This window comes from Chrysemys picta, chromosome 7 (genome assembly GCF_011386835.1).
Source record: "Chrysemys picta bellii isolate R12L10 chromosome 7, ASM1138683v2, whole genome shotgun sequence".
In the NCBI taxonomy this organism is placed as follows: Eukaryota; Metazoa; Chordata; order Testudines; family Emydidae; genus Chrysemys; species Chrysemys picta.
Window position 1 is genome coordinate 118,636,213 of NC_088797.1, and position 22,800 is coordinate 118,659,012.

Genomic DNA, 22,800 nt, shown 5'->3' on the forward strand with positions numbered 1-22,800 from the left:
GCCCCTTATCCAACTCCCCAGCCCCCTTACCATGCCGCTCAAAGCATCATGTCTGGCAGCCGCACCTCCCGGCCAGTGCCAGACACGCTGCAGCGCTGCCCTGCAGGAGCGCGCAGCCCCGCCGCCCAGCGCGCTGGTGGTGTGGCGAGCTGAGGCGGTGGGGGAGGAGGGACAGTGGGGGAGGGGCCGGGGCTAGCTTCCCCAACCTGGAGCTCAAGGGCCGGGCAGGACAGTCCCGCGGGCCGTAGTTTGCCCACCTTTGGTTTAGTCCCAAAATGAAGTACTAGGCTCTAGCCCCAGTATTCTGCTGATTGATAAACGCCCACTTACAGCTTCACTTTCCTTCACACAGTAAGGAAGGGTAGGAGTAGCCAACGTAAATGGGATCCAGGTTGAGTTTCCAATTCCACTTATAAAGAACGATGTCTAAACCTGCCAGCTCACATGTGCATGCACCTTTTGGAAGAGCAGCGAACCTCGAGAAGTGAGTCTGTAAGAAAATCCTGCTCATAATGAGAAACGTCCCCTCAGCTGCAGTAAAAGTGAATTTGTTTCAGAAGGCATGTACTCACAACCACATTTTCCAGATGTCATCTAGCGCTCCTATTAGGCTGTAAACTCTTTGCTTACAACAGATCACAACTCAGTCAAGATGATTTTCACCAGAGTATTCAAAAGGCATTTCCACTTCAATGAAAATTTTCAGCTGCTTTCCCCCATACTATTAGAGCAGCTCAAAAAGCCAAGAGAGTTTATGCCATATTTTCCTCCCTTGTCTCCTTGAACGCACAGCCAAACCACTGTTACGTAAACTTTCCCAGAAACTTTACCTTTGGGTAAAGAGCAAGCCGGAAGGAATCTCAGCCCGGTAAGTAAAAACTTGTGAAAATTATCAGTGTCTGAAAACAAGTATTAGAACACAAATGCTTGTGTCACCTTAGCTACAGTGGCGTCAGTGAACTGAACCATTCAGCTCTTGTAACGTACTTCTAATCATAACTATTGCTTTTTTCATTCTCTTTTCCATCCTTTACTCTTTTCCTCCATTTTTCTGGTAAATATCTTGCTTGTTTTTTTTCCATCACTTTGATCTATTCCCTCTTTTCTTCTCTCTCTGCACTGTTTGCATTCCCTCATCCCCATCCCAGGCTCTTCCATCACTTATTTTCTATTGCTCAGTCATAGGCCCCTCTCATTTCTTCTCTTCCCCCAAGCAACCCTGTTTCATCATTATACAGATCCCTGTCTGTTCTCACTGGGCCCTCACCTCCTACCCAATTCCAGTTTCTCCCTTTTCTTCTCCCTGTGAAGGTGACATGGCTAATCTCCCTTCTCTTAGCTATTTAGAGCATGGCAGGCGGTAAGAAAGGGGCAAGGAGTTTCCATGGGGACATAGGGGGTTCTCAACATACATAGTAACGTTCACTCCCCAACTACAGATAACACTCTGTCAGTCTGGTGCTCTATCCTTGGGATGCAATGGAGCATTAAGCTGCTTACCCTATCATGTCACATGTACTACTTACACCCAGAAAGAAATAGCAGATGGATTTGAAGTCTTCAGTCAGTCCTTTTAGAAGCAATTTTGTGTGTACACAAATCCATTCGCTATTTCAAAGTCAAAAGAAACAGGACCAGTGGTTTGCAGGCTATACAAGCACACAGACAGGAGAACCATGCTAGTTTGCATTTGGTACCTGAAAGATCCACTGGGGATAACTGATTTGAAAAACAGCCAATGAGTATCCAAACATCAAGGTAAAGAAATCATGGATATTGAGTAATGAAGTGAACTTGGGATTCATTTCATAAGTGTAGTTTATAACTGGTAATTTATAAACATGGTCCTTCATACTAGTCTCATAATACCCTGTAAAATTAAGTGACTTCACACAGTATAAGTACAATGGTCTGCTATTGAGTCCTTGCCAAGAAACAGGGCTAGAAGAGTGTGGACAGAGAGATGGGGGGGTGGAAGAAGTGGGGGGCACAATGGTAGGAGCAAGTAGTCTGCTGAGTTTAACTGGGACTGCAGACTAGCAAACGATTAGGGAGGTTCTTCCCCATATAAGCACTCTGCGCAGGTATTATTGCATTTGTGGACAGGGAGAGGACAGCTCCTTCCCCCCTTGCATGAGTTAAGACTATTCTCTCCCCCAAAGTCTGCCCACGTGGAGTTGATTGGAGAAAGTTGGGGAAATGGAAGAAAGTGATTACTTCATTCTGAAACACAGTTACACTAAGGTAAGTTTCTTCTTAAATGCCGTCCTTTATCATATGTAAAATATACTCACAAAATCCGCTTCAAGTTTTCCCATTTCTTGTTTGTAGCTCCTCATTCTACTGCTATACATTCCTCGGCTTTGGGCGGGGATTTCTCGAACTTCGAGTTCCATCTGTTCAAGCTAGTAATTGAAAAACAGGAGAGAGACTTACGTTTATTTTATGTTCATCTACATCCTTGTTTTGTTCACATTTATATATGAAATTTCCGTGACAGCCTCTAGCTTTCAGTATGGTCTTCGGATGACCTTTTCCTCCCTCTTGCTAAGTGGGCTGACACTCAAGGAAACTGCACAAAGTCAGAGTGAATCAGATGTAATTAGAACCCAGGAATGGTGTAGCTGCTAATTATTTGCTCTACTGATTGGACTGTAGCCGCCTTAGTATGCTGCTGCCTGTTTAGGAATGGTATTTTGCCACAGTGAAGAATCCATTATCTACTTTTTAAAATACTGCTTTCAGTTCACCTTTAAAAAAAAACAGAAAAAAAATAGTACCTTTCCATAATAGCAGTAGGCACGCTGGACAATATTTACTCATTTTCCACTGATCTCAGCCATGGCAGTATGGCACGGGAAGAGAAAAGTCTTTCATTTAGGTAAAGTCCCAAACTACTAGTTGCAGAATAAGAATAGATAAGCATTTATACAGAAAACTCTATTTCCAGTTTGAAATCTCAGTCTCATGCCACAGGAAAGGCACCGGATTTAATCAATGGATTTATAAAATATTCACTTAAAAGTCATTCAGCCTGATCTATTCAGAACACATATGGTACTTAATGGGAAATTGTACGGCATAGTTTCTCTAAATGGTTTTCTGGTAATAAAGAGAAATAAATATATAAAGCAAGTTTTACTTCTATATTATTCTTTGTCTTAGGCCCACCTTTCCAAAACTGAAAGTTAGTGGTTATAATTTAAATGGCTTGCATAGTCCCAGTTTCAGTGGACAGTTAGGAAAAATCTGTCATATGAAACCTCTCCTTAACTATAGAGATATTCAGATTTAAAAGATCAAAAGGAAAAAGCTATGAAATGCAACTGGAAAGAATCTTTGTTCCTTTTAACAAACAAAAAAAAAGAGTGACCAGGCCACCAAGCAAATCCTGTTGGACTATAACCTGTTACTCAGGTGAAACAAAACTGCCCAACCTCAAACCCATTTACTCAAGACCTATGCACCATGCAGGACAGTTGAAGACAGGGCCAGCTCTACCATTTTTGCCAAAGCAAAAAAAAAAAAAAAAAAAAAGGGTGCCTGGAGCTGGCCCTGGTTAAAGATCACTATCCTGGGACATTTAGGCCTAATCACAAAACAATGGTGTAGTTTTTCATAACAAATTTTCAACTGAGACCCTAGAAAGGGAAGGGGATTGACTAGATGGGCCTGACAGGGATTCCACCTTAAAAGTAACTCCCAGGATTTGGATTTCAGTAACTATTTATCTCAATTTGATTTAGTGTTCCTCCAAGAAACTTGGTTTCTAAGTATGAATCCGATTTACCAGGCTTTGAATCTGTATTTGAATCCTGAAGAGGGTGTTAAGCATGCAAAGAGGGGTAAACCTGCAAATGGTCTTGCCCTGCTCATCTCTAAGTTAAATGTTATAACTAGTAAATAACACGAGGCAATCCCTATTTTCAAGCCTCTAGTATCATTTTCCCAAATAAATGTACTCCATTAGCCCTAAATATACATATGCCCCTTTGAGCTTCCCTTTCTATAGTGTGTCTTTCTGAGTAGGGCTTGAATCTCTCATTGACTTGCTTACGGAAAAGTTTTCATCAGCAATCTTTGTTCTTTTGGGAAATTTTTATGACCAACCGAGTTCTGATGATAAGGAATTTTTTAGTTTTCCCCCTCCTCATTTAATAGGGTGTGATCTTCACTTCCCCCGGACACGCTAAGGACAAGGTAAGAAATACTCCAGGTTGTAAATTTTCTGTAATTTTAAATAGGTTTTGGTTGGAGACTTTGGCTACATCTACACTACAGGGGGGAGTCTATTTAAGATACGCAAATTCAGCTACGTGAATAGCGTAGCTGAATTAGACGTATCGCAGCCGACTTACCCTGCTGTGAGGACGCCGGCAAAATCGACCTCCGCGGCTTCCCGTCGACGGCGCTTACTCCCACCTCCGCTGGTGGAGTAAGAGCGTCGATTCGGGGATCGATTGTCGCGTCCCAACGGGACGCGATAAATCGATCCCCGAGAGGTCGATTTCTACCTGCCGATTCAGGCGAGTAGTGTAGACCCAGCCTGAGAATAGAAGAGATGGCAATTATCTGGAGGGTCATTTTTCACTCATCTTCTAGATGGGGCAATGTGTTAGACTATATTGCAGTTTCTATTTTAAGGTGGTCTTGTTTCTCTAGTTTTATAGTGGCTTTTACAGATAGTGATCTGGAAGTGAATTTCTGCCCGTCAGCCACTTTTTCCAAAAGGGATTTTGACAGATTGTGTTTTACTCCTGATTTTGAAAGTGTAAACTCAAGGTATATTAAGTGGAATCTGTTATTTGGTACAGTGATTAGGGCACAAGCCTACGACTTGGGAGACCCAAGTTCAGTTTCCTACTCCACCAAAAGACTTCTTATATCACCATTGGCAAGTCACTTAGGGAATTAATTCAGAGACACTATCCGTAAAAATAGGGTTTCTAACATTTGCCAACTTTGCAGAGGTTCTGTGGATAAATATATTAAAGATTGAGAAGCAATTTGAGATCTAATGAGAAGCACTAGATAGTAGTAGTAGTAGTAGTAATAAAGCCTCAAGTAGAGAGAAGCTCATACCCAGTGATTTGTTAACTTTTGAAGAATAAGCTTTTTGGACCTTAATTTTTGATCACAAGCACACACAAACTGAGACTTAAATTACAGGATGACTCAACCATAAAAAAATAAAAAAAAATAGATTTTTTTTATCCTTTAGAAGATAAGAGAATCTGTCATGACTTAGACTGCTTCAGTTTATAAAAAACAGTTTCAGATTATTGCAAGGGCTCTGAGAAATAATAGTTCCTCTTATTCTATTAAGATATTAGCTATCCTTAGAAACGACTATAAAAATGCCAAATAAGAAAAAGTTGCATCAAAAGGTCCTTTGGAAGAAATTTGAATTCACTGCCACAAACAAAAATCTCCTCTATTTTAGATGATGGCAGCAATGGTCTACCACAAGATTAACGTAAAATTTGACGCTCTTATCCCAGACATGCTTTGGAGAGACATTTTTCTGCCTTGTACAATGATAATCCATCTATTAACCCTTTGGTTTGGTCTACCTCGATGGACCTCACCTGCTATCCTTATCCAGAATGGCCCAGTCTCCACCATGGTAGTCAGAATTTTGATAAAACCAATGTAATAAAGGGGAGGATTTTATCCCAGCAGAAGTCTATAAGGACTATACTGTTTGATGGGCCCTTGTGTTAGCAAAATTATTTACTAATAAAAATATGTAGGGATTGCGCCCCCCCCCCCCCTCGCCCAAGGTGACAAATGACCCTAGAAATTATCAACCTATTAGCCTTTTAGACATGGTTTTTAATATCCATACCAAGTATCTCCTGTGGAGATTAGAGGACTGGAAAGAACTGTAATTTATTTGTTGAGGAACAAGCCAATTTCAAGAAGGACTGCTCTACCAACAGTTATTTTGCCCTCTCTCACCCAATTTATAAACTTTGTTCCTCCAAGAGGGGAAGTTTTATACAGCCTTCGTTGATCTGAAATCAGATTTTGATTCCATTAAGAGAGAGAGTCTCTGGGATAAATTTGTGAGGATTTGCATAGTTTTTAAGTTACTCTCTCTTTTGATAAACCTTCATAGCCAAAGACTGGCCAGAGTTAAAGATATGATCAGTTAGGGTGAAAAGTTGAGCTATGGCCATCATTATGGGAGTCTGTCTGGGCTGCTTATTGGCTCTCTCTTTCTTTAGTTTTCACATTAAATGAGCTTGCAGCAGTTTTAGAAGGGGAGCAGTATATCCCGCCCAAAATTTTGGATTAGTCTGTATTGGTCCTTCTTTATGCAAACAACATGGTTTTGCTGTCCCAAACGATATATAAGTAGTGCATAAGTTTACATGCTTCGGTGAAAAAGAATAAAGTTTCTTCCTTGCTGTCATCATGAGGGTAGATAAGGAGATTTTTTTTTTTTTCTTTTGCCTAGGCTGGTAACTTTTCATGAATATCATGCGAGGTAGTGCAGTATATATACTATAGCAGAGAAAACAGATTTCATTCTGCAGCTATGAAATATAATCAAGTTTCATGCTTATTCATAGATTTCAGCATGAATGCTTACAAATATTATATTGGTCTTTCAAATACAATCAAGGTGAGTAAAGCTAGATTTCAACATTTTTTCCTGAAAAGCATGAAAAAAGAAAACTGAAGGTAAACTTAAAAATTATCTTTTGCTCTACTATTACCGATACTTGTTCAATCATAATGCAATGGAAGCTAAAGGAAATGTAACATGTAATCCTGGGAGATGTATTCTTTCAGTGCTTACAGTGCAATGGTGGGGACAGCTGTACAGAATCATTCCCACAACAGCAGTATTACGGTCTACTCTTATTTCATAATAAGGAACAGATTATAAATTTAGACAATTGGAAAATATAGCTAGATCTCTTGATTCACATATGTTTCAACGTAACCTACCGACACCCCCATTGGCTAAGAACAAAGCTTAGGAATAGACCACAGCAAGCTTAGAAGACCACACAGCACAACACTCCTGCCCATTTCTAGTACAAATCTTAGCCTTTCAAAAGTGATGTGTCCTTCAGTTATTATTTTTTTAGAATATCTTTATAGTCAACTGCAAAAGAACAAAGAATGGGCAAATTACTGAAGTGTGCTATAGGGCCAGCATACATCGTCTCCTCTCACAAAGCTCTATGAAGACAGATTCTCTCAGAATTTACTATGCATTGAGGAGTCCCCGTCCCGCCCTCCCGCCCCAAACAAAATATCAGATTTACTGGGGAAGGAATTGGATGCCACAGGATGGATGCAATGAGCAAATAAATCCGTGGTTCTCAACCCGTGGGCCACTTGAGGCCCTATCACCTCACAGCTGCAGCCCATGTGACATCCTCATGGCCGTACAGGTAGTATATATATTGTGTGGATGCAGCCCACATAACACACAGAAAGCTGCATATACAGCCCACAATAATAAATGGGTTGAAAACCCCTGAAACAGAATAAAAATACAACTGGTATCAAAAATGCTTTATCTCAACCAGGAGCAAGAGTTACACATTTTACCCAATTTTCCTACTTAAAAAAAAAAAAAAAAAAAAAGATTTCTAATACAGTAATTCATGACAATCACATACATGCACATGATAGGTATCCAATAATATGCTCTATTTTGTGTCTTTGTACTGTGTACCAGCTGCCTTCTCCTGCAGGAAACAGCAGACCTGTTCCCCTCTAGTCAATGCAGCTTAAGAAAGGAAGCACCCCAATATTCAAAGAATCATGAATGTTTAGCAGGTTGCTACTAAGTACACGCACTTGATAAATACTGGTGCTATTAAAGCAAATTAAACTACTTGGTAGCATATGCCATGGAAAGTGCCTACTTATCCCTGATGAAAACTCAGCTGACAGACAGCACCCTATGCAAGTACAGATATGGTAGTATTAATACTTAATAAAACCAACCTGGTGATATAATAACTAGCAGAATTAGTCCATACAAGTGGAATCTGGCATTTGAACATAATAAAAAAAACAATTACAAATAAATACTCCCACAGCACTTTTAAAAGGAGCATCTTTTTACATATCTACTTACCTTGTTAGATCATGAGCCTTCCTCATTAGATCATTTAGCTTCACCCACAGATCAAAAATATGCTTGACATTGGAAGTTAATCCAGAGTCTATCCAAAATGAGTGAGCCTTACTCCTAACATCATGTAGGCACCATAGTGGTAAATGACAAAGATGCGTAAATAAAACCAAGGCTTCTCAGTTACTTGCTGTTCTTACAAAAAGCCTTCCACATGTTGGTTAGCGCTGGAGTAGAGTCACATAAAGAGGATTTGGGATTCCTTACCGAACAGTTCAACAACTGTTTTTAGAATATTTATTGGTATAATAGATTACCAAATATCATATTAGTGTCCTTCCAGTTTTTTCCAGGCAAAGAGTAGGTAATGATTGCAGTTCCCTCAAATAGCCATTTAAAAAAAAAAATCTACTAGTGTCCTCTGTGCTAGTAATGTCAAATATCCAGATTTTTTTTATCATGATGTTGTTGTCATAAAACACATAAATTTACAATTAGGTCCAAGGTTATCCTTTTCATTTCAAAATGTCATGATCAGCAGGTCATTCCTTTATGACATTTACTGTGCAACAGAAATTCTTATCCAATGTTAACCAATTTGTTCTCAGAGAGGATAATACCGTCTGAATAAAAAGTTAATTTATTATCTGAGAACAATGATTTCTGAAAGCTATCAGAGAGAGAGAGACTTCACAGAGGCCTATGGTTCCGTTACTGGCAGTATCCCTCTTAGCTGCACAGAATTATGCAAACAAATTGTTTAGGTTTGCTTTTTTTCAGCATTTTATGTGAACTGTAATACTGTTTGGATTCTAAAGACCTGAGGTAAACAAAAAGTGTTTGGAGCAAACAAAACTAAGCCTATCAGCCACACAAATACTATTTTCTAATAATATGAGAAAATTACTTTAGCACATTCTGAAATGCAACTTTATTAAACACGAAATTTGTGTACTATACAGCCAAGTTACCGTCAAGGGAAAGAAGATGCATACATAACTGAAGTGCTAAGCTACATGCAATCTCTTGTGTTTCAGAAAGACAACCTCTTAATTCTCAAGCATCGTAGAATCATAGAAATACAGGACTGGAAGAAACCCAATAAGTCATCAAATCTAACCCTCTGCTCAGAGGCAGGATCAAGTAAACCTAGACCATCCCTGACAGGTGCATGTCCAATCTGTTCTTAAAAACCTCCAGCAATGGCGATCCCACAACCTCCCTGGGAAGTTCCCTGGAGCTCTGCAGACTATGTTTAAGATTTCCCGAAAGGGTCCACACCTCCATTCAAAATTTTGTTATGGGTCCAAAAATGAAAAAGGTTGAAAACCACTGATCTAACCTAAATCTCCCTTACTCCAGATTAAGTAAGGGTTTCTTCAGGTATGTTAGCAACAAGAAGAAAGTCAAGGAAAAATCATGGAGCAGGTCCTCAAGGAATCAATTTTGAAGCACTTAGAGGAGAGGAATGTGATCAGGAACAATCAGCATGAATACACCAAGGGCAAGTCATGCCTGACTAACCTAATTGCCTTCTATGATGAGATAACTGGCTCTATGGATGCAGGGAAAGCAGTGGACGTGTTATTCCTTGATTTTATCAAAGCTTTTGATATTGTCTCCCACAGTATTCTTGCCAGCAAGTTAAAGAAGTATGGGCTGGATGAAAGGACTATAAGGTGGACAGAAAGCTGGCTAGATCGTCAGGCTCAACGGGTAGTGATCAATGGCTCCATGTCTAGTTGGCAGCCGGTATCAAGCAGAGTGCCCCAAGGGTCGGTCCTGGGGCCGGTTTTGTTCAATATCTTCATTAATGATCTGGAGGATGGCGTGGATGGCACTCTCAGCAAGTTTGCAGATGACACTAAACTGGGAGGAGTGGTAGATACGCTGGAGGGTAGGGATAGGATACAGATGGACTTAGACAAATTAGAGGATTGGGCCAAAAGCCATCTGATGAGGTTCAAAAAGGACAAGTGCAGAGTCTTGCACTTAGGACAGAAGAATCCCATTCACCGTTACAGACTAGGGACCGAATGGCTAGGCAGCAGTTCTGCAGAAAAGGACCTAAGGGTTACAGTGGACGAGAAGCTGGATATGAGTCAACAATCGCCCTTGTTGCCAAGAACGGCATTTTGGGCTGTATAAGTTGGGGCATTGCCAGCAGATCGAGGGACATGAACATTCCCCTCTATTCGGCATTGGTCAGGCCTCATCTGGAGTACTGTGTCCAGTTTTGGGCCCCACACTACAAGGAGGATGTGGAAAAATTGGAAAGAGTCCAGCGGAGGGCAACAAAAATGATTAGGGGGCTGGAGCACATGATTTATGAGGAGAGGCTGAGGGAACTGGGATTATTTAGTCTGCAGAAGAGAAGAATAGGGGGGCGGGGGAAGGATTTGATAGCTGCTTTCAACTACCTGAAAGGGGGTTCCAAAGAGGTACGAGATGAGAACTGAGACAGGTACTGAGAACAGTGGTACGAGATGACAGAACAAGGAGTAATGGTCTCAAGTTGCAGTGGGGGAGGTTTAGGTTGGCTATTAGTGAAAAACGTTTTCACTAGGAGGGTGGTGAAGCACTGGAATGGGTTACCTAGCGAGGTGGTGGAATCTTCTTCCTTAGAGGTTTTTAAGGTCAGGCTTGACAAAGCCCTGGCTGAGATGATTTAGTTGGGAATTGGTCCTGCTTTGAGCACGGGGTTGGACTAGATGACCTCCTGAGGTCCCTTCCAACCCTGATATTCTATGATTCTTGTCCTAATTTCAGTAGACACAGAACAACTGATAACAATCCTCTTTAAAACAGCCTTTAACATATTTGAAGATTTATCAGGTCCCCCTTCAGTCTCCTTTTCTCAAGGCTAAACATGCCCAATATTTGAACCTTTCCTCATAATAAAAGTTCTAGAAAACCTGACATATTTCTGTTGCTCTCCTCTGGACTCTAAGTTGCCCACATCTTTCCTTAAGTGTGGCATCAGAACTGGACTACCATGTTTTTTTGAAAGCATAAATACCATCAAAATAGCATTCCTACAGATAGGAAGTTAAGATTATTACATTTTAGATCTCACTCTTGTTAATGGAGTCTAGGAGGCTGAAAGAAGTTACATATCCAAAGCCAACTCTATTCATTCAGGTTTCAGAGTAGCAGCCGTGTTAGTCTGTATCCACAAAAAGAACAGGAGTACTTGTGGCACCTTAGAGACTAACCAATTTATTTGAGCATAAGCTTTCGTGGGCTACATCCCACTTCTTCGGATGCATAGAATGGAAGGTTACATTCTATGCATCCGAAGAAGTGGGATGTAGCCCACGAAAGCTTATGCTCAAATAAATTTGTTAGTCTCTAAGGTGCCACAAGTACTCCTGTTCTATTCATTCAGTTGGCATTGCACTTTGACCCAGCTAAAAGGCAGAAAATATGGGTTAACACAATTAACCCTTAGACATCATAAATAAATTCAAGCACTGTCAACAAATTCTGTTACCAAGAAGGAAGCAAAATAAAGTGAATTAAAACAAGAAAAGTTTGTTCCAATGATAGTTCTTTGATCAGATAGTACAACTGAACAAATCTATGTACCAAGACTACAAGTGGTAGCAATTTAGGGCAATGGTTTGTTTTGTTTTTCTATTGTAGCCCTTACTTTAAAAGGAAACTTTTTAAATCAGTTCTGTTATTAGCAGTTTTTGTTCACATTGATTATTAAATCCAAGCCTTGGCATTAATCACGGACATGTTAGGTAATTGCTTAAAGCCAATAATTGCATTAAGCACCTGTCTAGTAGCATTAGCGCTGAGATCTAAAAACAAAAGCGTGAAAGAAAAATGCAGTACATTAAATTAAGATCATCATTAGGATAAAAATGTTAAAGGAGAATTTTCTTTTTAATCTTCAGGGGAAAAAATCATCCAAATTTGTATGTACTATGACACAAGGAGAAATATAAGTCATTAAGTCAATTTCTGCTCATTTCAACAAGCAATGATAGAGAATTACTTGGCACATAAAACCAAATTTGAATGATTTGTCACTGAAACACTTACAATGTAATTGCCTTGTACTAATACTGTGAGGGAGAGGGAAAAGAGAAGGTCCGTTATATACTTGCGTTGCTCCAATCATCATCATATCAGAGCACCTAGCAATCACTTAATTTATCTTTGGAACACACCTGCAAGGTAGGGAAATAATAGTATCCCTCTTTCTGAGCAAGGCTACCGAGACACAGATATTAGGTCACTTTCCCAAGGTTACACAGAAAGTCTGTGGCTAAGACAGGTATTGACCCCAAATCTCCCAAGTCCCTGCCCATGGTTCTATCCGCAGGAGGGATCTGACTGTGAAACAAGGGTTCCCGCTGTGTAAGTGAACACCATGAATTTGCTTTGGCCGTATCACCCTCTTGTATCCCCATGCTCAGGAGTAAAAAAGCATTTCGACAGTATCATAAAATGTATAACAAGAATATGACACGGTCCCAGCGCCGGAGTGCGTACAGTTTAAACAGAACTCATCATTAGTGCTCATAACAAACAGTAATGGGGTCACTGACTTAATTACTTAGGCCTTGGCTACACTTACCAGCTAGTTCGACGGCTGGAAATCGAAGTTCTGGGTTCGACTTATCGCGTCTAGTCTGGACGCGATAAGTCGAACCCGGAAGTGCTTGCCGTCGACTGCGGTACTCCAGCTCGGCGAGAGGAGTACCGCGGAGTCGACGGGGGAGCCTGCCTGCCCAGTGTGGACCAAGGTAAGTTCGAACTAAGGTACTTCGACTTCAGCTACGTTATTCACGTAGCTGAAGTTGCGTACCTTAGTTCGAATTAGGGGGGTAGTGTAGACCAAGCCTTAGAAAGGCTAGGAATGGAATCACTAAATTCAGCTCCATAGCCTAATGCTCAGGCTATATTTTTGAAACTAGTAGATCAAACTCATAATCCAATTGTAACAAGGAGCCCAAATCCCCCACAAGTGAACTGCTATTCAACACATGGAAAAAGCCAGCCTCAGGTGCAATTGAATACCACATCTCATTGTCCCTTCAGCCGCAACTTAAACTGCACCCCAGACATTTAGGCAAAGAGGAACCACAAAGCTTGTTGGCTGGACTTGCAAAAAACAAAATTTATTTCCATTTACTATGAAGAAGCTCTGTCCTGAGTAATTACTAGGATTCAACAGAGAGCCTTATTAGCTATACTGGGGAAGATGAGGAAGGAGGAAGAACAGTTCCGACAATTAGGAGCTTCCATGACTTTGCCTGGCTTGAGAATTCAGGAGAATAAGGACCCATTTCAGCCACCAGAAGCAAATACAGGCCTTCCAGTGAGGTCAGTAGGAATCATATGTGCACAATCAAAAGCAGAACCCAGCCCTTAGCCTGCATAACAAGAATACAAGAATAAGACTTGCATACTTTAGCTGAAGTGCTCCAAACCTCCCACACAAGGGGCACAGATGAAATTCTCATCATGCTACGTATTATGAGAAGTTAATGCTTTGATGAAAGGCTAAAATTACATTTCTCATGTTGATATAAATTTAACAAACATTAGAAAAAGAATTTGCACTCTTATACTGCCTTCCATCCATGGATGTTATTACAAGCAGTGTTTCCTCTCTCCCACTCACACATACTCATCTTACATAACTTGCTGCATGAATACATACAATAAATAACTGCCCTGAAAATCTGGGCACACCCAAGTCACATATTGGGATATTTACCACCTGAAATCCATTATTTAATGTTCTAGCACCTATATTTTTCCTTCTTATAATTTCGGCACTATTTTTTAACATAAGAAATATGACTGTTGATAGTGGGAATACTATAAAACCCCACAGCTGTTTATTGGAATGTGGTGTCTCTGTAGAACACTTTGAACAAAGTATATCCAATATCTAGACAATGTCTTCTAGGATCAGTATCCAGTACTACCACCAAATCCCAGTAAGATATTGAGCATCTCACTTAACCGCTCTGTGCCTCAATTTACCCAATATCTACTTCACAAGAGTATTAGGCAGGTCATATTAATTAGGGTTTCTAGAGCACTTTAAGATCTTCCAATGTTAAGGCATTACAGAAATACAAAAGGATATTTTAAAAAGTTACCACAAACAGATTTCTAAAAACATACCTAAAAGTCTACTACAAAGGTACAGAGAACATGTTACTTAACAGAAGATTGTAAGGTTTGAGATATTTCCTGCTTGTGTTTCATATTCTAATAAAAGTCTCACATTACTATGGACAGGACACTATTTCTGAATATATGCTGAATATTACATTAATGGTACTTTCATTTATTTGTTCCACAGGAATTTTCATATAACATTTGAAATACTGGGACATACCAGCTCTCTTGCTTCTTCTAGCTGTTTCTCCACATTTGCAACCATCTGCTTCTTCTCATCTAAAATAGAATTATGAAGAAAGAAATAAAATTTTGCTCTTCGCAGCAAAGAAAAGTCATGTATACAATTTTAGAAAAAGCTTATCTAGTTCTTAGTATCTGACACAAAGGATTATTTTTGGTGTAAAATTAGTATATAATTGTCAAGTATCAGGGGGTAGCCGTGTTAGTCCGTATCTAAAAAAACAACAAGGAGTCTGTTAGTCTTTAAGGTGCCACCAGACTCCTTGTTGTTTTAGTATATAATTGTGACATACTGAGGTGCAATCCAGATCAGTGAGGGGCTGTGTCACTCCTGCCCTGCAACCTTGAGTGCCTTACAATACCTTGCTGGTAGAAGCTCCCACCAGGACCGCTCACAAACAGCCTTCCAGCATGCAAATCACACCTGTGATTTCTGTGAGTGTCTGTATGTAGCTATAGCCTGCCAACTACACGTGGGTTACACTCTGGCTCTCAGCAGCCTCATCATACTTCCGGGTGACCCCAACACACGCCCAATCTCAGATTTCCCCCCAGAAACGTATGTCATATACTGCCCAGCCCTCTCCTGGACAGTCCAAATATATGAAACCAGTTATTCCTTTAAAGGTAATAATATACGCACAATTTACCACCCTACATGGAGTTACCCAGACACTTCAATTTAAACACACTGGATTAGATGAAACAATAAAACAAGTTTATTAACTACAGAGAGATAGATTTTAAGTGAGTACAAGCAATGAGGCATAACATTCAGAAATGATTACAAGAAAATAAAGACAAAATACTTTTTAGTGCCTAACTTAAAAAAATACAGTATATTAAATTCAAGCAAAGTTTTTCATCACATTTCCAGCACTTACTGACCAAACTCCCCCAGAGTTCAACTAAATATTTATTAATAAAAGAAAAGAACGGAGTAATAAATCGTTAACAGATCATATAAATACAAATGATTGCAAAGTCCTTATATATCAGGTTTGATGGAATAAACTGCTGGTAACTTCCAAAAGATTGGAAGGTCTTCAGTCTATAGTTCAAAATGCTCCTTTTAGTTGAAATCCATACTCCAGACAATTAGGGCAGGAAAAAGAGGCAACATGGAGATGTCTCAGGTGTCTTTTTATATCCTCTGCCATGTGCACGGAAATGTACTGTCCCAAATGAAGGCCATAGCCCTTATGTGCGGTAAGTTACTGGTCGAAGATGGAGTCTAGGGTCACATGAGCATATCACCATTTGCAGACTCACAGTGGTTGGCCATTGGCCCCTTGCTGTCTGAGGCATCCTCAGGAAGAGATATCTGGGCGGGATGAGTTTCTTCTATGGCCCATTGTGAGAGCTGAGTGTCCTTGATGGGCCATCAATACATAGCTGTCTAGATTTGATGTAAATTTATCTAGAGGGTGTCATCCAGGAAAACAAACACAGGTTTAAAACACAAGCACACAGCCAATATTAATAAACTTCAGATACAAAGATGATACATGCCTATAAACAGTATAATCATGCTTAGCAAAACATAACTTTTCCATTGACACCTGACAGGATACATAATTTCCATAAATCTTATACAAAGTGTAACAGTGATATAAATTGTCAGCTTTCTTATACACAGCATCACAGTTCATAACTTTACACATGATGGTGCTACATGCATTTTACTGATTAGTAAGACTGAGTTTGTCACCGATTCGGTGACTTTCCAGGACCTCAGTGCCTTCCACAGTGGCTGATGTGGCTGGCTCAGGGGCCGCCTGAACCCCTGGGTCAGCCGCACCGGCCGCTGCTGGGGCAGTCTCGGGCCATCGTGTCCCCCCTCCCACAACAACAGCAGGAGGTTGGGTGTGGTAGGGGGCTCAGGGCTGGGGCGCAGGAGAGGGGGCTCTGGACGGCACTTACCTTGGGGGGGGGCCTCCCAGCAAACGGCAACATCCCATGGCTCCTAGGTGGGGGTGCAGCCAGGGGGCTCAACACACTGCCTCCGCCTGCAGGCACCGCCCCCTCAGTTCCAATTGGCCATGATTCTTGGCCAATGGGAGCTGCAAAGCCAGGACTCAGGGCAGAGGTGGGCCACGCCTTCACGTAGGAGCTGAGGGAGGGAGATGCCGCCTCTTCTGGGGAGGCGCGGAGCCGGGCAGGGAGCCTTCCCCCAGCACCAGCAGGGGTCCCGGGCCGTGTGCCACTGCCCCCTACTCCGATCACGAGCCACCACCACCCCAAGCACTCGCAGCGCCCCCCCGGGCTACCCTCCCGCCAAGATTTAGTACGGGCAGGTCACGGGCTTTGAATTTTTGTTTATTGCCCGTGACCTGTCCATGACTTTTACTAAAAATGCCCATGATTAAAACATAGCCTTAATGATTAGCATGTTGCGAGTTTTCAAAGGATGCCTCACATGACATGCCTTGTACAAAGTTTATTACAATAGTGTACAGGTGTGAATACAGGGGTGCATTCTGTCCCCATGGACTGGGACTAAAACCAGGGTCCCCTCACTTCAAGAAAAGGCAAGAGGCTTTTAACACCGGAGCTAAGGGAGATGATCTTAATACTATTACTAATAAATCCATTATCTCTGTGTGGGTCAGCCATTACACAGCAACATGACACAGACATGCACACAAAGCCCACACATCAACTGTACAATAAAATGTTAGTTCAATTAGTAAATTTTAAAAGGGTGAAAGACAGTTAAGAACTATGCGGTCAGCTACAGAAGCCGTCAGTGTCTCCTTCATAGAAGTGAACTTTCCAGATTCCCAGAAAAGCACTATAGCCCAGCCAGTCTTCAAAAACAACACGCACTGCAGAAGACCTTTCTAACTTTCAACTAGTCTCAAACATTAAGAAAAAAAAAATCAAGTAAGCAGCGACAACCCAGATTCAGCTAGACCAATGGCAAAACTCCAAGGATTCCCCCTCTCCCCGTGCTCATTCTAAAACACTCTATTTTCAACATTATAGAAAATAGTATTGTCCTGTCTAATTAACATAGCTGATGAAAAAAGCATAACCCTAGGGTAACTCCAACATTTCCTCTTTACAGTGATGTCTGAGGCTTTTTGTCAATAAAACAGTTTTTACCATATAGCTTTAATTTTTCCAGCGTGAGTTGCTTTGCATTCACAAATGGTCTTTTCTCACTTCATCTTGATTTTTATCCCACTACGTATAATTAATCCAATTTGGAAGTGACAACTATTTCAGAATGAGTTATACTACTATAAGGGTCATGGGGAAGCATCCCCAGTTTGAGTGAACTATATCACTTCAGGTAGCCCTTCACTCTGCATTACTTCACATCTGGATTGTTACTCTATCTGGTTACCGGTGCACCTTCCACTGCTCCAGGTTCATCTTGACTGGAGACACCCTCCGCCCCCTTTGTTTGCAATTCTAACTCACGTCAAGGTCACAGACAACACTTCCCATCAGGAGAGCCTTGAATTCCTTGCCCTCTGGGGAGAGGAGCAAATTCAGTCTTATCTTTCCAGTAACTGCCAGAAAGCAAAGATCTACCATTAGAGCAAATGCTGGAGAATGGGTGTTCCCAGAACACACATCAGGGAAAGCCAAAAAGCTGCGGAAGAATTGCAAAGTAACCAAAGACAAACACAAGACCTCCAGTAACATTCCTAGCACATGTGCATACTGTGAGGAGCTGGACCTGATTTTTGCCTGAGATGCCATCACAGAATCCCAGTAAATTTTGGACAGTTTGGCCATGTCCTGTGATGAGGCAGAAACTTTTCAAAAACCATACAGCCAACCACAGGCCCTGACCAGGAGCAAATGACCTTGGACAGCCAAGATCTCTTCAGTATGCCTCAAAACCAGCTGGAGAAGCCAGTGACGACCCAGTCAGAGACATGGATGGATAGGAGGAAGGCTGTCCCAGTGGTTAGGGTGCTAGCCTGCAACTGAAAAGACCTGGATTCAATTTCTGCTCCACTACAGATTTTCTACATGACTTTGGGCATCCTCTACACAGCAAAAAAGACTTGGGCAGCAAGTCTCAGAGCCCATGTCAATGAACTTGGTTTCATGTTGTGGGACTAAAAATAGCAGTGTAGATATTTGGACTCAGGCTAGAGCCTGGGCTCTGAAATTCAATAAAGGAAAGGGTATTGGAGCCCGGGCTCCAGTTCGAGCCTGAACATCTACACGGCTATTTTTAGCCCTGCAGCCCCATCCCAAGACAGCTGAGACGGGCTCTGAGACTCACCGGTCTTTTTTTGCTGAGTCAATGTTCCCCAAGTCACTTTGTGCCTCAGTTCCCCATCTGTAAAAAAATCACTTTCCTACTTCACAAGGGTGTTGTGAGAATAAATACATTGAAGAGATTGAGGTGCTCAGATAGTAAAATAACTGGGGCATAAGATATCTCATGAGACCCAGACCAAAAAAAACACAGTGACAATGCTGGGTAGGGAAAACGTAGTGTGCTATACCACAATTATCTGTCCTCTGGGGTTCCATAGCTCCTCTAAACCGTCTTTTTCTTCCAGGGACTGGTTGCTCACCACTGTGTCTGGTGGATTTTACAACAGAGGGCAGTCACATTCCACCCCTAGGCAACACCTTCCATCCTCTGCTCACTCTGCTTTTCTCTAGCCCCCACAACATGCTCAAACCAGTGCCAAGCTGGAGAATGAAAAGTACCTTCCCCCCACACCCTGTCTGCCACCCAAATATATTTAATCCGGTGCTGACAGAAGAGGGCACTGTCACTTCCCTGCCCCATGAAGCTTGATGTTTCCTATCCCTACTCCTCAACCACCTGTGCCTATCCTTCTAGAGCTGAGCTAGATGGTAACCAAGCAAAGAAAAAAAAATAAACACATCACACCAGTGCAGTTTTATTGTAGCCAAAAACATAGCAAGGAATATACCAGTCAAAAACACACTTAAGACCACAATTTGATCATGACCTTGAGCTATGTTAGATTTTAATACATGTGAAGTTAACCGAGGTAGACTGGGTATTTGAGATTAGAGAGGTTCTTTTAGTCATTTCATATTGCATAGATTCTATACGGCATTGTGGTTGCAAGTGTTCCAAAAGGCATCTCAAGCACTCACTAGTTGCAGGACATATTATTAAATCCACTGTAGTACATGCATTGAAGCTGCAAAGTCCTATTTATTTCACACAGCACTTTGCACTGATCAGCAGGATTAGAATGAGATGTTTAAGTAAAGATAGTAGTCTAGCTTGGTGCACACGTTACAAGATATTGCTGACTTCCAAGTGCAACACCTATACATAGTGTTTCCCTTCCATTCCAGCTGTTCATAATGTCTCGCCACTTCCTACCCTTTGGAAAGGCTCTCCCTTGCTCTCATAATCGTTGTGCATTGTGCGAAAGGCAGATCTTTCTCTGAAGCATCCAGCCTGGTCATGAGTCGCTTCCACCTTCCTTTCAGTCTTCCAAATGCATACTTCAGTCATTCTGCAGCTACTCAGGGTATAGTTAAGCAGCTCCTTTCTCTATTCAAGTGTCCAGTAAAAGGATTAACAAACCATGGAAAGGGTGAGTTGGGTCTCCCAGCATAACAGATAGAATTACAATTCCATTAACGTCCATAGTGGTTTTGGAAGAAAAAAATTCATTTCATTACAAAAAACAGGAAAGTTTTCTAAAGATCCTGGCACCGTGGCACTTTCCAGACCATCCCACATTACGGTTAACAAGCCTGCCATAATGACCAAGAAGGCCTTGTATAATCAAGAATAACTTCCTCTTTCTGTCGATTAATTCCAATGCCTGGCAGTGGGGTCACAGACACAAACAGGCATGTGGCTTCCATCAATGGCCCCTATGCAATATGGAAACCACAAGTGTTCAAAGTCATTAATAATCCCCTACATCATAATAATAATCTCCAAGGTTTATTATCCAGGATAATAGCATCCTCTTAATAACAGCATACACTTCCGTGACTACAATACCAGCAGTAGATTTGTCAACACCAAATCGGTCAGCTTCTGACCACCAGCTATCGGGGTGTTAAGGCTTCCAGAGGGTGATAGCCACATGCCGTTCCACACTGAGAAGGTGATCTAGCATTGCAAACCGAGGATAAGGTCTGTGCAGTTTTCCAGAAAAGCAGCCCTCTGCATCCTAAAGTTCTACAGCCACTGCTGGTCAACCCAAGTCTGCAACAGTGTCCTGTCCCACCAGTCAGTACAGGCTGGCTGAGCCCAGAAGTGGTGCTCTACTGAGTAAAGCCAATTCAGGAAAAAGTCATGTAGAAGTAATTGCTAGCTTTCATCCTCTTGCTTCTCCATCAGCATCCGCATAGCATCATGGTGATTCCTGTGGTGACATCTCCTCCAAAGCCACCAACCTGCCTGAATTCCAATACATCTGAAGCACCCTGTTTGTATTAATGATGGTCAGAATCATCATCTTCAGCAGTGCTTTCTTCATGCTCCCTGACAGCAGTTTGAAAACAAATTTTTTTTTTTGAAACTCAGTTTGAAAATGATGCTGGCAAAATGTCTATTGCCTCCACTGCCAACCATATGCGGATAAAAATCAACTGTATCTCATTTCTGTGCACACACAATCAGCAACATTATAAGGATCTCACAATGCATACAAGACATTTACATGGAAAATGAAATTGACGTCAAAAGAATTTAAATATACTAGATTAGGGACATTTCTCAACCAATATAATGGTCTCCATTTAACTTTTGTTAGCAATTGGCTTTCATCAATCAGCTTGCTCTGTAACTTCTTAATTACGGTTTACTAATAAAAGTATAACAACTGCTGAAAGCTTTTACAATAGGTTTTCTAATAATATTAATCCTGTCATTAATTTTAGATTGTAAACAGTACTATTTCACCAAGAAAATCTTAATTTGAACCAGAAGTTTCTTTGATTTTTGTAATTTTATAATGTCATTGGCAAATGGCTGGAGAAATACATTAATCTTCCTGGTATAATGTCAGTTGTTCAAATAGAAAGAATACATAAATGACAAAGTCATTTTAAAATGCAGTTTTACCCTGACAAGTGACCAAAGAAGAAATCTGCTCTCCAAATGTATTCAGAATTGTATCTGAATAGTAAGACATGTTTTAATCACATTTCACTCCCATCTTATTCTGTTCTCTCAAATTCTTATGATGTACCTATCACCATCATAGCCCTGCAAAGGCATCGCATCTATAAGAAAGAGGGCTGTCTCTCTGCAGGCTCAGGAAAATAATGCAGAACCAGTTTACATGTGTGAAGTAGTCTTCACAAGTTTAAGTACTACAATTCTTTTTTTTAAAAGTTTTTAAATTAAAGTTTGAGTCCTGCCAAAAATGACAGATTAGGCCCTCCCCTCCCCCCCTATAACTAGCAAATAGGTAAAAAGATTTTTCAAGTCCTGAAATAAGTATTCCTTACAACACCCAAGTAAAGAAGGCAAGTAGGATTCCCTCTTTCATTTAATACAAAAGAAAAAAGCACACCCAAAGAAAACTAAACAAGAGGTTGAGAGACTGTTTGCCTACAAATATATAGCATGCCAGGGGACAGTATTGGAACTCAGACAACAGACAGTGTTGAAAGCATGTAACAGTTTTAGCACCTAGATGTTAGAGCTCTAGAAAAGCATCACCAGTCAGGGGATATTCTCCTTTGGCTCAAGCAGTCAAACTGTTATTAATATACTTTTGATTCATACCCTAGGAGGGACAGAGTTCTCAGACACTAAGGAACATTAATAAAACACAAGAAGCCATCAGCTTAATTTCCTTAAGACCTGCTGGGGCTTCACAGAAAATCTATTTAGAAGCCACTCCCCTGATCCAAATTTTCTTGGCTTTTCTAATGCTATTTGCCTTCACAGAAGATATTTCTTCCTCAAGACGTCTTTTGTTCCTACGGCTTGTTGGTTCTGTAATACCACACAACCTTGGTTAAGTTCCCCACTGGGACACTTATGTATTGTGACAATAAGGACTGTTAGTTGAGTCATCCTTCTAAACGAATCAATAGTATCCCAACATCTGCTAAATTCTTGAATGTTGGGGGAAAAATTAACCAGACGTTCTCCTATTCAAATCAATTCAAAGGGAAGCTTCTAGCAGGTCCATCTCGTGCAGCAGAAGGAAACAAGGTCAGCGGGATTCAGGAGCTCTGCCATATAAAGGAAATTTGTATTATGCAGAAGCAGCACTACTACACCTCCCCACGCTCCTGCTTTCAGAGTGGGGGAGAGGGCCATTAGCAGTCTTTCCCAAAAGTCTGCTGAAGCACACCACCTCACATCT

General features: G+C 41.1%; 1 protein-coding gene across 11 annotated transcripts in view; it reads right to left on the reverse strand.

The window, feature by feature from the left end:
• Positions 1-22,800, reverse strand: part of VTI1A (vesicle transport through interaction with t-SNAREs 1A) — a 343,084-nt gene that overhangs the window by 318,595 nt on the left and 1,689 nt on the right. For all 11 annotated transcript variants that reach the window (XM_065552492.1, XM_065552493.1, XM_065552496.1 and 8 more), the window contains exons 2-3: positions 14,475-14,533; positions 2,295-2,405 (exon numbers count right to left, since the gene is read on the reverse strand). In XM_065552492.1, coding sequence (XP_065408564.1) covers positions 2,295-2,405; positions 14,475-14,533 — 170 coding nt within the window. The remainder of the gene's footprint in view (positions 1-2,294; positions 2,406-14,474; positions 14,534-22,800) is intronic.